Source organism: Hibiscus syriacus, unplaced genomic scaffold (genome assembly GCF_006381635.1).
Source record: "Hibiscus syriacus cultivar Baekdansim isolate YM2019G1 unplaced genomic scaffold, ASM638163v2 tig00004111_pilon, whole genome shotgun sequence".
In the NCBI taxonomy this organism is placed as follows: domain Eukaryota; kingdom Viridiplantae; phylum Streptophyta; class Magnoliopsida; order Malvales; family Malvaceae; genus Hibiscus; species Hibiscus syriacus.
In genome coordinates this window covers 616,262-630,752 of record NW_024062000.1, presented here as the reverse complement: position 1 = coordinate 630,752, position 14,491 = coordinate 616,262, and the positions used below count along the sequence as shown (strand labels likewise).

Genomic DNA, 14,491 nt, shown 5'->3' with positions numbered 1-14,491 from the left:
GAGCCTCTTTGCTTCCCATTGTTTGTAGATGAATGACAAATGTATCAACTAAAGATTGCTCCGGGCTCAAGTTTAGGCCACAACAACTCATCGGTTCATGGTCAGCATTTAGATTGTGGTGCTACCACAATGGATGCTGTAGGCGGAGGGAATAAGCACTCCAACAGCTCTAATCTTGCATCAAAGCAACGATTGCGCTGGACACATGAACTTCATGAACGTTTTGTTGATGCTGTTGCTCAACTTGGTGGACCAGATCGTAAGTCTCGTCAAAGATAGCACTATCTAATAATTGATTCCTAGCCTTAAGTATGTGCTTGTAACTGATTACGACGGTGAACGAGTTTGATTTCTCCCCCTCACAGGAGCTACACCTAAAGGAGTTCTTAGAGTCATGGGTGTGCAGGGTTTGACAATATACCATGTCAAAAGCCATTTACAGGTTTGTAATTCTTTTTCAACCTAGTTAAGAATTGTACTGATTCATGTGCATTGGTTCGGAGTTGTACCGACAGAGTGCGATTTGGTTCGTATAACATTCCCCTTTGTTGTACTTTTGCTGACTCCACTATGATGATGCATCCAGAAATATCGACTCGCAAAATATCTCCCTGAATCTTCTTCTGATGGTAGGTTTATCTATTTCTTCTATCAATATTTGTTCTTTATACTGCTTCAACATCCTCAAGTTCATTGTAAACCCAAGTTGTTCTATACAAAATTTTACTTCTTAATACTGTTTGTTTATCGTATTTGTTAACGAAGGTAAAAAGCCAGACAACAAAGAAACTGCAGATATGCTTCCCGACATGGACGGGTTAAAGTAAGTGGAGCTGCAGCCTTTCGATTTTAATAGTTCTTGTTAGTTTCAACATGATCCTTTCAAATGGATTGATCGACTAGAATTGGAGAGTTGAGGGATTCTTTTCTCTATTTGCAGTGGCAATCAAATTACGGAAGCTCTAAAGTTGCAGATGGAGGTTCAAAAGCGATTGCATGAACAATTGGAGGCACGTATTCTGGGTGCAAATTTACTACTAATTTGGTTATATATTTATCAACGGATCCTCCTTGTTATTAAGAGTGGCATAGTATTGAGGAATGTCACTAACATTCAGATGCTGTATTCTTCTATTTGTTCCTTACAAAAACGGTAAAAAGGTGCTTTAAGTGTTGTATTTATTTAGTTTACTCAAGTCTGCAATTTCTATACCTGTGATCTACAACAGGTGCAGAGACAGCTACAGTTGCGGATGTCATAACCATTTTTTTGTAAAACAATTAAATATTTTTTATAAAAAACGATTACGACTTTAATTAAAAAAAATTGAGTGATTTTGGATTAATTAAAATTAAATTGAAAATGAGTCGCCATCGACCTTTGGGTTAGGTAGGTCGAATACCTAAAAACGTCTTTTAAAAACAATTTTAAGAAAAATAGTTTTATAAGACAAAAATTTGATCTACGTTACCAAAGATTCATTTAAAACAGGTTCGGGAGTCGGTTACGTGTGGGGAAGGATAAAACACCCCTACAACGCCCAAAATTGGTACTGTGTCGCTTACATATCGTCGTGATTGTGGAAATTACAAATCGAATATAAAATTAAGATGTGATCCTTTTATTTGAAATTTAATCAATTTGCTTCGAATAAATTAATTACAGAAAATTCTTTAACTCGAAAAGAAATATCGAAATTAGTAATCCTCCATCAGGAAAGCTAACTCGACTATTTCTAGTTAATAAAAGAATATTCCCTCATTGATAAATATGCAAATCGAATATAAATGAAATTAACGTTTGCATTCAAATAAAAATGAAATAAATACTGAATTAAAAAACACACATTGCATTATTAAAATAAATTAATTAGTAAAATATACTCGACTTGTGGCAAGTTCCTATGTCGTTAAAATGCCGTATCGGATCGTACCACTTCGACCAAGTGGTACTTTCCACGCCCATTCTACGCATACGTGTTCTTGAAAATATAATCGAATATTTCTTACATAGATAAAGATATAAAAATAAATGTAATTGGAAATACAAATAAAATATTTACATTAAATGAAATTGAAAACATTATTTACATAATCCAAATAATTAACTAATGAGTAAAATACACATCCATACATAAATGTCTAAAAATAAATTAGTAAATATTACAAACCAAAATAAATATAAAACATTTAAGGGGCTAAAATAATAGAAACAGAAACTTAGGGGGCTAAACAGCAAAAAACAGAAAGTTAATGGACCAAAATAGCACTAACCGAAATTTAAAGGACTAAATAAAAAATAAAATAATTTAGAGCCCATATCACAAACATTAAACAGTCAAATACTAGAAGTGAAAATAACCCAAAGTAAAGCTTATGACTAAATTGAAATTTCACAGAAACATGGAGGATCAAAAAGTAATTAAATAAAATGTCAGACAGTGACCAAAATAGAACATTTGCAAATATGATGGCTGAATTCAAACATCCACAAAATATCACAACACAAGAACTTAGGACTAGAATGAAACTATTACAAACATAATGTCCAAAAGTCAAATATTCACAAAATGACATAACATACATTAATAGGACTAAAATAAAGTATTTTAAAAAATGGGATGGCCAGATTCGAATATCAAAGAAACATACATGAAATATTAAATCATGGCTAAGATGTAACATTTATAAATATTGAAACCAGAACCAATATAAACCAAAAAATGTTATAATACCTAGGATAGTGACTAAAATGAACCTAAAAGAAAATTTAAGCCTAAATCAAATATTAATCCCAATCGTACCCACAAGCCAACATAAAGGACCGAAATGAAAAGGATGCAAACAGATGATCAAATCATAAACCTCATCGAAAATAAAAACTAAGAACAAAGATGGACTAAAATAGAAGGCACCCAGTTTAAAGACTAAAACATAAATGTTAATAAATTCCATTAATATACATACAATGATCAAAATAAAATTAATCACAAATCAATAAACCTGAATAGGCATAAAACCAAACTAACATTACAGAAAATTAAGGACTGAAATAAACATTTCACAAATTCCAGGCTTGATATAAAAATTGTCATAAACATCAACACATATGTTAGGACGAAATATAACAAGAAATAAAAAGGAGACTCAAATAGGAAAACTGAAACCTAAAAGACTAAATAGGAATTAAACCATACACAAGCCAAGGGCTAAAATAATATATTCACAAATATAGTGACCAATGTCAAATATTAACAAAAATAACTTAACAAATAATAAAAGGACTAAAATATAAATAAGGAAACATCAGAATCTGAAATCAAATAAATGAAACTTCATTTAATGGCTAAATAATACGGTTACAAAGCATCAGGACCAAAAGAGTAGTTTACCCCTTAATATGAAAACACGGAAACCTCTAAACGGCGTCGTTTTTGAAACTGGGATATAATCCCATTTTAGGGTTATTAACCGAACCCTAAATCATTTTCACCCCTCTCTCAGCCTCCTTTCCTTTCCCTTTCTCTACTCTCCTTTCTCCCTCGCCGCAACAACCAAACAGAGGCTCCCCGGCCACCGTATCGGTGGCCATGGGGAGCAAAACCGACCCTAAAGACCCTCAATCCTCTTTCTTCCTCATTTCCTTTGAAAACCCAACCCTTCACCCCAAAAAAAAACCGAGAACCCCTGTTAATCCAAACCTAGATTCAAGAAAAAAACGTTTTACCTTCGATTCAGGGTTTTTAAGCTCTGGTGAGGTTGATAAGGGATAGATCTACAAGGGTAAGACTTTTTTTCTTCTCTCTACGTTATTTTCTTTTTTTTTTTCGAATGCTCTCTCTCTTTTTTTTTTTTACCCGAATGACCCACCCCTCATTTTCTCTGATATCTGCTTGATTTATGGTCGATTTTGCTTCGTTTGGTGAGATGACGATGATGCTAGCGTAGGGGTAAGGGTCTCTGATCTTGGTAGGGACAAAAATCCCGATTTATCGGGATTTAGGTATTTTTTAATTTAGGGTTTTGATTCTAGTTGATGGATTGACAAATTGACTGATTTGTTTTACTGTGTGGCCTTTGTTGATGGCACCGGCGTCTCGGAGTGCTCCACGGTGGCTCGACGCGGCTGAGATGGAAGGAAAAAACGGCGGCGGCGGTTGGCTATTGGATGATATTTTAGGGTTTCACCCTAAGCTCTGAGTGATCTGGACCGTTGGATGGGTCCAGATCCACGGCCAGAAATGAGGCGGCTGGACCATTGAGATGAAACCCTAGCTGGATTGTCAAGTGGGCCTGGGATTGGTATTGGGCCTGAACCGGGTCTGTTCCAGCTTGTTGGATATGCTGTTGGGCTTAGGGATTAGGCCTGCAAAAATTTGTAAATGTAATAATAATAATAATAATAATAATAATAATAATAATAACGATAATAATATACAAAAAAGACCCGGACAAAAACGGGTGTCTACAGCTGCCCCTCTTTGCACATTCTTGTGTTAACAAGAATAGGGCAAAGACGACAATACAACATGTTTTTGTCTGGTTCTCTTTCATTTTCCTATAAATTGGATAATGTTGGTTGTTGGGGACGCCACTGCTCATACGTGATGAAGAGTTCGGGTCGTCTAAGGGTGACATGGTTCCTACGTGATGAGGAAATCTGGTCAGGAGAAAGGTGATAACACGGTTCCTACGTGATGAGGACGGCTGGTTATCTATGGTTGACACGGCTCCTACGTGATGAAGAGATCTGGTCGGGGAATGACACGGCTCATACGTGATGAAGAGTTCTGGCCATCTAAAGGTGTTATGGTTTCTAGAGAAACCAAATTAAAGATTTGTTTCAAATAAACTCAAAGATGATATTTTTTAAAAGCAACTGTCTCAAAAGAGACAAAATTCGTTTTAAGGGAAACGACTCAAAGATGGTTTTATTTCAATTGAAACAAACTCAAAGATTTTGTATTTCTAGAGAAACTGCCTCAAGGGAGTCAACATTTGTTTTAATAAAAACAATCTCAAAGATGGGTAGTTTTAAAATAAATGGTCTAAACGATCTCAAAGGTTGGTATTTTCAAAAGAAGTTGTCTCGAGAGACAAAATTTTGTTTCAAAGGAAACAAACTCAAAGATTTTTTTCAAAAGAAATTGTCTTTAATAGATAAAATTTTGTTTCAAAAGAAACATACTCAAAGATTTTTGTTTTAAAAGAAACTATCTTAAGAGAGACAAAATTTTGTTTCAAAGGAAACAAACTCAAAGATTTTTTCAAAAGAAATTGTCTTTAATAGATAAAATTTTGTTTCAAAAGAAACATACTCAAAGATTTTTGTTTTAAAAGAAACTATCTCAAGAGAGACAAAATTTTGTTTCCAAAGAAACAAACTCAAAGATTTTTTTCAAGAGAAATTGTCTTTAATAGATAAAATTTTGTTTCAAAGAAACATACTCAAAGATTTTTGTTTTAAAAGAAACTATCTCAAAGATTTTTTTTTTAAAAGGAACAAACTCAAAGATTTTTATTTAAAAGGAACCAACTCAAAGATTTTTTAAGAGAAATTATCTCAAGCGAGACGAAATTTGTTTTGAAAGAAACAACAATCTAAGGTGAGATTAATTCTGTTTTAAGTGAATCAAATTCAAAATTTGTATCTCAAGGAAAAATGTCTCAAGCGAGACGAAGTTTGTTTTAAAAGAATTTGTCTCAAACGAGACAAAATTTGTTTTTAGGAAGCTGTTTCAAGCTAGACAAAATTTGCTTTAAAAATTCTCAAAATTTGTGGAAAAATATCTCAAGTGAGACAAAAAATTTGTTTCAAGAAAAACACCCTCAAAAGCGATAAAAAGTCTGTTTGTTCATGCACGTTGAGGAAATGTCTTGATTGTTGACTTCAGGAAGCCCAGATCATTGTTTCTGCAAGTTAGACATCTGTCATTTCCGAGCTTTGATTTCCTGAGAGATCAAAATGATGCATTTTTGACTGACTATATTGGATGTTATGATGGATGTCAAGATGAAATTTATTTGATTTTTTGTCCAATTTGTCCCCAAGTGAGGAGAAAAATGTCTTTAATATATATGATGATAAATGTTTGATACAAATTTTATGTATTATGTATGTATGTGTATTTATGTATGTATGTATGTATGTTTTTCTCGATCTGGAAGGAGAATAGTTGCGAGAGTATTCTTCACTCTATCATTGACTCAGTTTGTCTTCATTTCCACCAAGGTGTACTCTTGCAAACCTTGACCTGAGACAATTTGTTTTCTTTGCCTCATCAATTTTGCCCCAAAATAGCTTCTCTTGCCCAACTTCGACTCTGAGCTTCGGAGATATATTTGTTGAATTCCAAGATATTTCCGCCGGAGAGATTATCTTGTTTGAAAATGTTTTTCTTCTTCTTGAATTTTCAAAATTTGAAAAATATTGCCTCCTTCTAAGTTTCACAATTGAAGCCAATCATAAAACATGAATTCATTGGATATCAAAAGAATCAAATTCTCTTTTAATCATTGATAGTTACAAATCTTTGGCAAATACCAAGATCGACAGGTGGGTTTAGAGGTTGGCTACCTAAATTCTAAGGTGTGTTTCATCCATTGGTCCTCGTGAAGGTAATGACATACCCCTCTTTCTTGATTTGGCACTTTAATCAGAGGCGAACAAAATGACACAACTAGCATAGTCACTTGCTAAACTCTTTAGAACACTTTTGTTTCAGTTCTCTAAAATCTTCAATTTGTTCAAGCCTCGTAGACTTTCCTAGTCAAGGTAGTGCAAAAATATCGGTCTAAAAATGAGATTTCTGAGTGTTCGTGTGAGTTTGACTATAACAGGTGTTCCTTAACTCCCTTAGTCCATATTCACCGAAACTCCTTATTTAGTAAATTTGATTTGATTTGCCATTGTTTGGCTAGCTGAATTCAGCTTTATTATACATATATTTTATAATTGCCTTTGTTCGGCTAGCTGAATTATTCATGTCGTCACAAAGTCTTCGACTTGACAACCACAGTGGAGCATACACCGGATTGCCAAGTACCCGATCAATGTCATGGTTTGAATGTAATCTATTCATAAAGCCAGGGTTTTCGAGTTTCCTCTATAACCAATTGCTTTAGCGGAATAGCTCAACTTTATTGTATACATATATGTTTTTGTTTGTTTGTTTACGGACTGTTATAGTCTCGGTGTTTGTTGAAGGTCAGAAAATCTCATCGTTAGAGTTCAATTCCCAAGCAACTGACCTAAACTAGATTCATCTACTTGACCATTCCATCTGAGAAGATTATGATCATCATTGAACGTCATAAACAGAAATAATAACTAATTAGTTTTGCAATCTCATGTGCTAGTTGCCCCATTTTATCCGCTCCTAACACATACCTGAATGCCAAACCCTTTGATTGACTCTTTACGTGAACAGAAAACTAGCTCGGTCCCTACAAGAAAATGGTATGTATTCTGGTGTACCTCTGGATTAGGATCAAGGGGTCACTATTTTGCAGGGTTCAATCTTGTCATTTGTCAAAGATTTACAACCTCAATTATTAAAATGCTTTTAATTAAAATGATATTCAAAGAATTCAAGATTAAAATTTGCTCATTGTCATTATTATTATTATTATTATTATTATTTTTTAAAAGGAAGTATTTTATTTACAATGTTCGGACGTCAAGTGACTTACAAAAATTTAAACATAAGAAGAACAAAAGAAAAACAAATTCAAACAAGATGTCATGCATGAGAATGCAACAAAATCTCCTGATGGATGCCCCGACCGACTTCCGATCAGAATGCCCCATTACACATTGAACGTTAATGTCCCTGAATCGATCAGATCTTGGACCTTGCACTTTAATGCCCTACAATTCTCAGTGGTATGCCCTGAGATCCCAATGTGATAGCCGCATATGGCATTAATATCATGGCCTTCAGGATATGGGTCAGTTCTTGGTTTGGATTGAACTGGAATCACCAGGTTGTTCTCAATTAGAGCTGGGAGCAATTCCTCATATGTCATCGGAATTGGATTGATGCATGTCTTTTTACGAAAAACATTATGAGACACGGTCCCCAGATTAGTTAAATCCACTAGACTGACCTCAGCTCTTTCCTCAATGTCAGTATGGCTAGTACCACATATCTGGCCATTATTAATAGCTCTTTCAATCATTTCTCCACACATGACAATGTCAGAGAAACTCTTAGTGGCAACCCCTATCATGTAGTCGATATAAGGAGACTGTAATGTATCTATGAATATAGTGATGAACTCTCTTTCAGTCATTGGTGGATGCACTTGAGATGCAATATCCCTCCATCGTTGTGCGTACTGTCGAAAACTCTCATAATTCTTCATCCCCATATTCTGAAGCATTGTTCGATCGGGGGCCATATCAATCATGTGCTTGTATTGGCCCAGAAAAGCACTAGCCAAATCCCTCCAGGAGCGGACTTGAGAACGACTCAGTTGGTGGTACCACCTTGAAGCAGGTCCAATCAAACTGTCTTGAAAGCAGTGGATCAACATCTGATCATTGTTAGTGTATCCAGTCATTCTTCGAATAAACATCGTGAGGTGGGCATTGGGGCAACTGGTTCCCCTGTACTTTTCAAACTCGGCATCTTGAATTTGGACGGGAGCACCAGGTCAGGAACTAGTACTAGTTCTGTTGCATCCATCCCGTTGTGAGAGTTTTGTCCTCTCATTCCATGTAATGTCTCTCTGCACCACTGTTTCCAATTATATGGGATCTCGTTCTTGGCTCTTCTCGTCGCTAGGTGACTAGAAATCCTGTTGGGCGAGATAATTGGTTGCGAACTAGCCTGTGCTTTCACACATTTAACTGTTTCACGGGTTAATGAAATCTTTTCTTTGCCTTTTTCTTGGTTGAGCTCAGCCATCTTTGCTACCATTTGGTCAACTAGGTCTTTTTGGTTTTGTAAGATACGATCCACGGTGGTCTTTTGCATCTGCTCCATTTTAACCTCCCACTCAACTTGCATCTTTTGCAAACTCTCGTTCAGCTCTTTCTTTAATTCCTCAAATTTTGCATCCATTCTCAGTACTGTGTGAATGCAATTGCACAGTTAGAAGTGCTTCCTCAAAGTTTCCAGCAAGGTATGATTAATGCATGTAAACATGCTTAAATGAATGTTATGCAAAATGCAACGATGCAAATGCAAATGCAGAAATGTGGATCCCAACGATAAATACCGTAGAACAATTCCCACCAGAGATAAAAAATTTCACATTACAAGACAGTCCACTTTACAGACATGTCTTCGCTTAGATGGTGAGCCTGGAATGGATCACTGCTTCATATCGGATCTTCGTCCTCAATAATGATGCCCCTCAAGCGCTCTGTAATCTGACTCCGTTAATGCCTCGGCTATGCTGAAGTTTGTGCTTCACTCCCTGATGGTTAACGATGGGATAATTGTGGATGAGAATCTACTGCTGGATTACTCCTTAGATCAGTGGATTATCATATCAGTCTCGAATGATGCACGATCTTCGAGAAATCTCATTCTTGTACTCTGGACTTCTTTTTAGCCCTCGATACATGTCTGTGTATGCGATCGCTTGATTGAAAACTTTTATCTCTTCTTGTGAAAATTTTCTCTCGAATATCCCCTTACGGATCAACACTTTTGCATTATGATGATGCAATGCAATGCAATGCAAATGACAAAATGACACAAACAAAGAGAAGAAATAAGTTAGTATAAACAAAAGAGAAAAATAAGTTAGTACATGTAAAATAATTGATACAAATAAAATGTAATTCAGAGATGGATATAACACCTACCCCGTCATGATATCTACCCAAACATGCTTTCAATTAAATAACAATCCTACACGGACATGCTATCTACCCAAAATGATCTATTTTCAAGAAATTGGTCCTAACTGCATGGTATCTAGTTCGCATGCTTTATTCGGAAAAATATATTCTACAAATTTAAAAGGTTAAGGTTTAGAGTCGTTCCTCCTTCGTGTACACCTATTTTGGGTACCTACCGACGAACAAAGGTTCGGTATGACTATACCTAGGGTGATCGTTCGACGGCTCACTATATGCTTGGTTTCGGCTCTAACGGAAAAAAGGGACTCGAATTGTCCTTGATGTCGGTGCCCCCTTGGGCTGCCAAACCCTCGATCCTCACCCATTACAGGTTTCAAGCGGAACGAGTTCAATTCGAGGGGATTCACTACCTTATACCCATGCGAGGAATAAATTCCTACGAAGGTATAAGGTATGTATCCCATGGGTTATTTGCTAAAACTCATACGAAGAATAAATCCTTACGAGAGTAAAGCAATCACCCCGACTAATTTGGATCGAAGCTCGTGTCTAGAGCTTATGTTATGCAAATGCGAGTGATGTGTGCGAGGAGGAACATACCTACCTTCGACCCAAAAGGAAAACAAAACAAGGAAAAATGATAAAATCCTGACAAAGCTGAAAGCCAAAAATAAAATGTTAGTACGAAAAAAACGAAGCAATTAAAAATTTCAATAAACGGATCATAAATTAACTAAAACTAAAAATCATAATTTCCACCAAGACGACAATGTGTAAGCGACATACAGCTTGACTCTCTAAAAAAAAAGGTCCCCAGCAGAGTCGCCAAGCTGTCATAACCATTTTTTGTAAAACAATTAAATATTTTTTAAAAAACGATTACGACTTTAATTAAAAAAAATTGAGTGATTTTGGATTAATTAAAATTAAATTGAAAATGAGTCGCCATCGACCTTTGGGTTAGGTAGGTCGAATACCTAAAAACGTCTTTTAAAAACAATTTTAAGAAAAATAGTTTTATAAGACAAAAATTTGATCTACGTTACCAAAGATTCATTTAAAACAGGTTCGGGAGTCGGTTACGTGTGGGGAAGGATAAACACCCCCTACAACGCCCAAAATTGGTACTGTGTCGCTTACATATCGTCGTGATTGTGGAAATTACAAATCGAATATAAAATTAAGATGTGATCCTTTTATTTGAAATTTAATCAATTTGCTTCGAATAAATTAATTACAGAAAATTCTTTAACTCGAAAAGAAATATCGAAATTAGTAATCCTCCATCAGGAAAGCTAACTCGACTATTTCTAGTTAATAAAAGAATATTCCCTCATTGATAAATATGCAAATCGAATATAAATGAAATTAACGTTTGCATTCAAATAAAAATGAAATAAATACTGAATTAAAAAACACACATTGCATTATTAAAATAAATTAATTAGTAAAATATACTCGACTTGTGGCAAGTTCCTATGTCGTTAAAATGCCGTATCGGATCGTACCACTTCGACCAAGTGGTACTTTCCACGCCCATTCTACGCATACGTGTTCTTGAAAATATAATCGAATATTTCTTACATAGATAAAGATATAATGAAAATAAATGTAATTGGAAATACAAAATAAAATATTTACATTAAATGAAATTGAAAACATTATTTACATAATCCAAATAATTAACTAATGAGTAAAATACACATCCATACATAAATGTCTAAAAATAAATTAGTAAATATTACAAACCAAAATAAATATAAAACATTTAAGGGGCTAAAATAATAGAAACAGAAACTTAGGGGGCTAAACAGCAAAAAACAGAAAGTTAATGGACCAAAATAGCACTAACCGAAATTTAAAGGACTAAATAAAAAATAAAAATAATTTAGAGCCCATATCACAAACATTAAACAGTCAAATACTAGAAGTGAAAATAACCCAAAAGTAAAGCTTATGACTAAATTGAAATTTCACAGAAACATGGAGGATCAAAAAGTAATTAAATAAAATGTCAGACAGTGACCAAAATAGAACATTTGCAAATATGATGGCTGAATTCAAACATCCACAAAATATCACAACACAAGAACTTAGGACTAGAATGAAACTATTACAAACATAATGTCCAAAAGTCAAATATTCACAAAAATGACATAACATACATTAATAGGACTAAAATAAAGTATTTTAAAAAATGGGATGGCCAGATTCGAATATCAAAGAAACATACATGAATATTAAATCAGTGGCTAAGATGTAACATTTATAAATATTGAAACCAGAACCAAATATAAACCAAAAAATGTTATAATACCTAGGATAGTGACTAAGATGAACCTAAAAGAAAATTTAAGCCTAAATCAAATATTAATCCCAATCGTACCCACAAGCCAACATAAAGGACCGAAATGAAAAGGATGCAAAACAGATGATCAAAATCATAAACCTCATCGAAAATAAAAACTAAGAACAAAGATGGACTAAATAGAAGGCAACCCAGTTTAAAGACTAAAACATAAATGTTAATAAATTCCATTAATATACATACAATGATCAAAATAAATTAATCACAAATCAATAAACCTGAATAGGCATAAAACCAAACTAACATTACAGAAAATTTAAGGACTGAAATAAACATTTCACAAATTCCAGGCTTGATATATAAAAATTGTCATAAACATCAACACATATGTTAGGACGAAAATATAACAAGAAATAAAAGGAGACTCAAATAGGAAAACTGAAACCTAAAAGACTAAATAGGAATTAAACCATACACAAGCCAAGGGCTAAAATAATATATTCACAAATATAGTGACCAATGTCAAATATTAACAAAAATAACTTAACAAATAATAAAAGGACTAAAATATAAATAAGGAAACATCAGAATCTGAAATCAAATAAATGAAACTTCATTTAATGGCTAAATAATACGGTTACAAAGCATCAGGGACCAAAAGAGTAGTTTACCCCTTAATATGAAAACACGGAAACCTCTAAACGGCGTCGTTTTTGAAACTGGGATATAATCCCATTTTAGGGTTATTAACCGAACCCTAAATCATTTTCACCCCTCTCTCAGCCTCCTTTCCTTTCCCTTTCTCTACTCTCCTTTCTCCCTCGCCGCAACAACCAAACAGAGGCTCCCCGGCCACCGTATCGGTGGCCATGGGGAGCAAAACCGACCCCTAAAGACCCTCAATCCTTTTTCTTCCTCATTTCCTTTGAAAACCCAACCCTTCACCCCAAAAAAAAACCGAGAACCCCTGTTAATCCAAACCTAGATTCAAGAAAAAAACGTTTTACCTTCGATTCAGGGTTTTTAAGCTCTGGTGAGGTTGATAAGGGATAGATCTACAAGGGTAAGACTTTTTTTCTTCTCTCTACGTTATTTTCTTTTTTTTCGAATGCTCTCTCTTTTTTTTTTTTTACCCGAATGACCCACCCCTCATTTTCTCTGATATCTGCTTGATTTATGGTCGATTTTGCTTCGTTTGGTGAGATGACGATGATGCTAGCGTAGGGGTAAGGGTCTCTGATCTTGGTAGGGACAAAAATCCCGATTTATCGGGATTTAGGTATTTTTTAATTTAGGGTTTTGATTCTAGTTGATGGATTGACAAATTGACTGATTTGTTTTACTGTGTGGCCTTTGTTGATGGCACCGGCGTCTCGGGAGTGCTCCACGGTGGCTCGACGCGGCTGAGATGGAAGGAAAAAACGGCGGCGGCGGTTGGCTATTGGATGATATTTTAGGGTTTCACCCTAAGCTCTGAGTGATCTGGACCGTTGGATGGGTCCAGATCCAACGGCCAGAAATGAGGCGGCTGGACCATTGAGATGAAACCCTAGCTGGATTGTCAAGTGGGCCTGGGATTGGTATTGGGCCTGAACCGGGTCTGTTCCAGCTTGTTGGATATGCTGTTGGGCTTAGGGATTAGGCCTGCAAAAATTTGTAAATGTAAATTAAATAATAATAATAATAATAATAATAATAATAATAACGATAATAATATACAAAAAAGACCCGGACAAAAACGGGTGTCTACAGCGGATAGAGGCTCAAGGAAAGTATTTAAAGAAAATTATCAAGGAGCAACAGCATCTTAGCGAAGTCCTTGCAGAAACACCTGGATGTGGAGCTTCTCTCACAGCATGGGGTGACAATGGCCTGGAATATGACAAGACTGACCCTGCAACTCCAGCCCCAACTTCAGAATCCCCTCTACCATATAAGGCTGCTACAGAAGGAGCCCCTACTAAGAGCCACTCTATTGATGAATCTTTATCGTCTCCATGTGAGCCTTTGACCCCAGATTCCGGTTGCCATGTTGGTTCCTCATCAGGGAAGGCTAAGGGCGAGAGGTTGATAAAGAAGCAACGGTTGAGCACAGCTGCAGCATTTTCTAAACCCAATATGGTACTTCCACACCGCATATTGGACTCTAGCAAAAGTGCCTCCTACCAACAAACACGATCAGATTTCGTGGCTGACCAGTTTGATCCTTTATCTAGGATATCAATCAGAAATGACGATCAATTGGGAAAAGCTTCAAGAACGGAGTTGTAGTTTATGTCCTACGTGGTATATGATCTCCTTTTCGTTCTGTCTTGTGTATTTCTGACTAGGTTGAAAAATACTTGTGAACATTGTTACTAGGGAGA

At 35.4% G+C, this 14,491-nt stretch overlaps 1 protein-coding gene across 1 annotated transcript; it reads left to right on the top strand.

Moving 5' to 3' along the window:
* Positions 1-5: 5 nt before the first annotated feature.
* LOC120191371 (myb family transcription factor PHL7-like) lies at positions 6-14,483 on the top strand. Its single transcript, XM_039194335.1, has 7 exons — positions 6-259; positions 366-442; positions 587-629; positions 766-823; positions 941-1,010; positions 1,230-1,255; positions 13,883-14,483. Exons 1-7 carry the CDS (start codon positions 40-42, stop codon positions 14,394-14,396), a joined length of 1,008 nt encoding a protein of 335 aa, XP_039050266.1. The 5' UTR covers positions 6-39; the 3' UTR covers positions 14,397-14,483.
* The last annotated feature ends 8 nt before the right edge of the window (positions 14,484-14,491 follow it).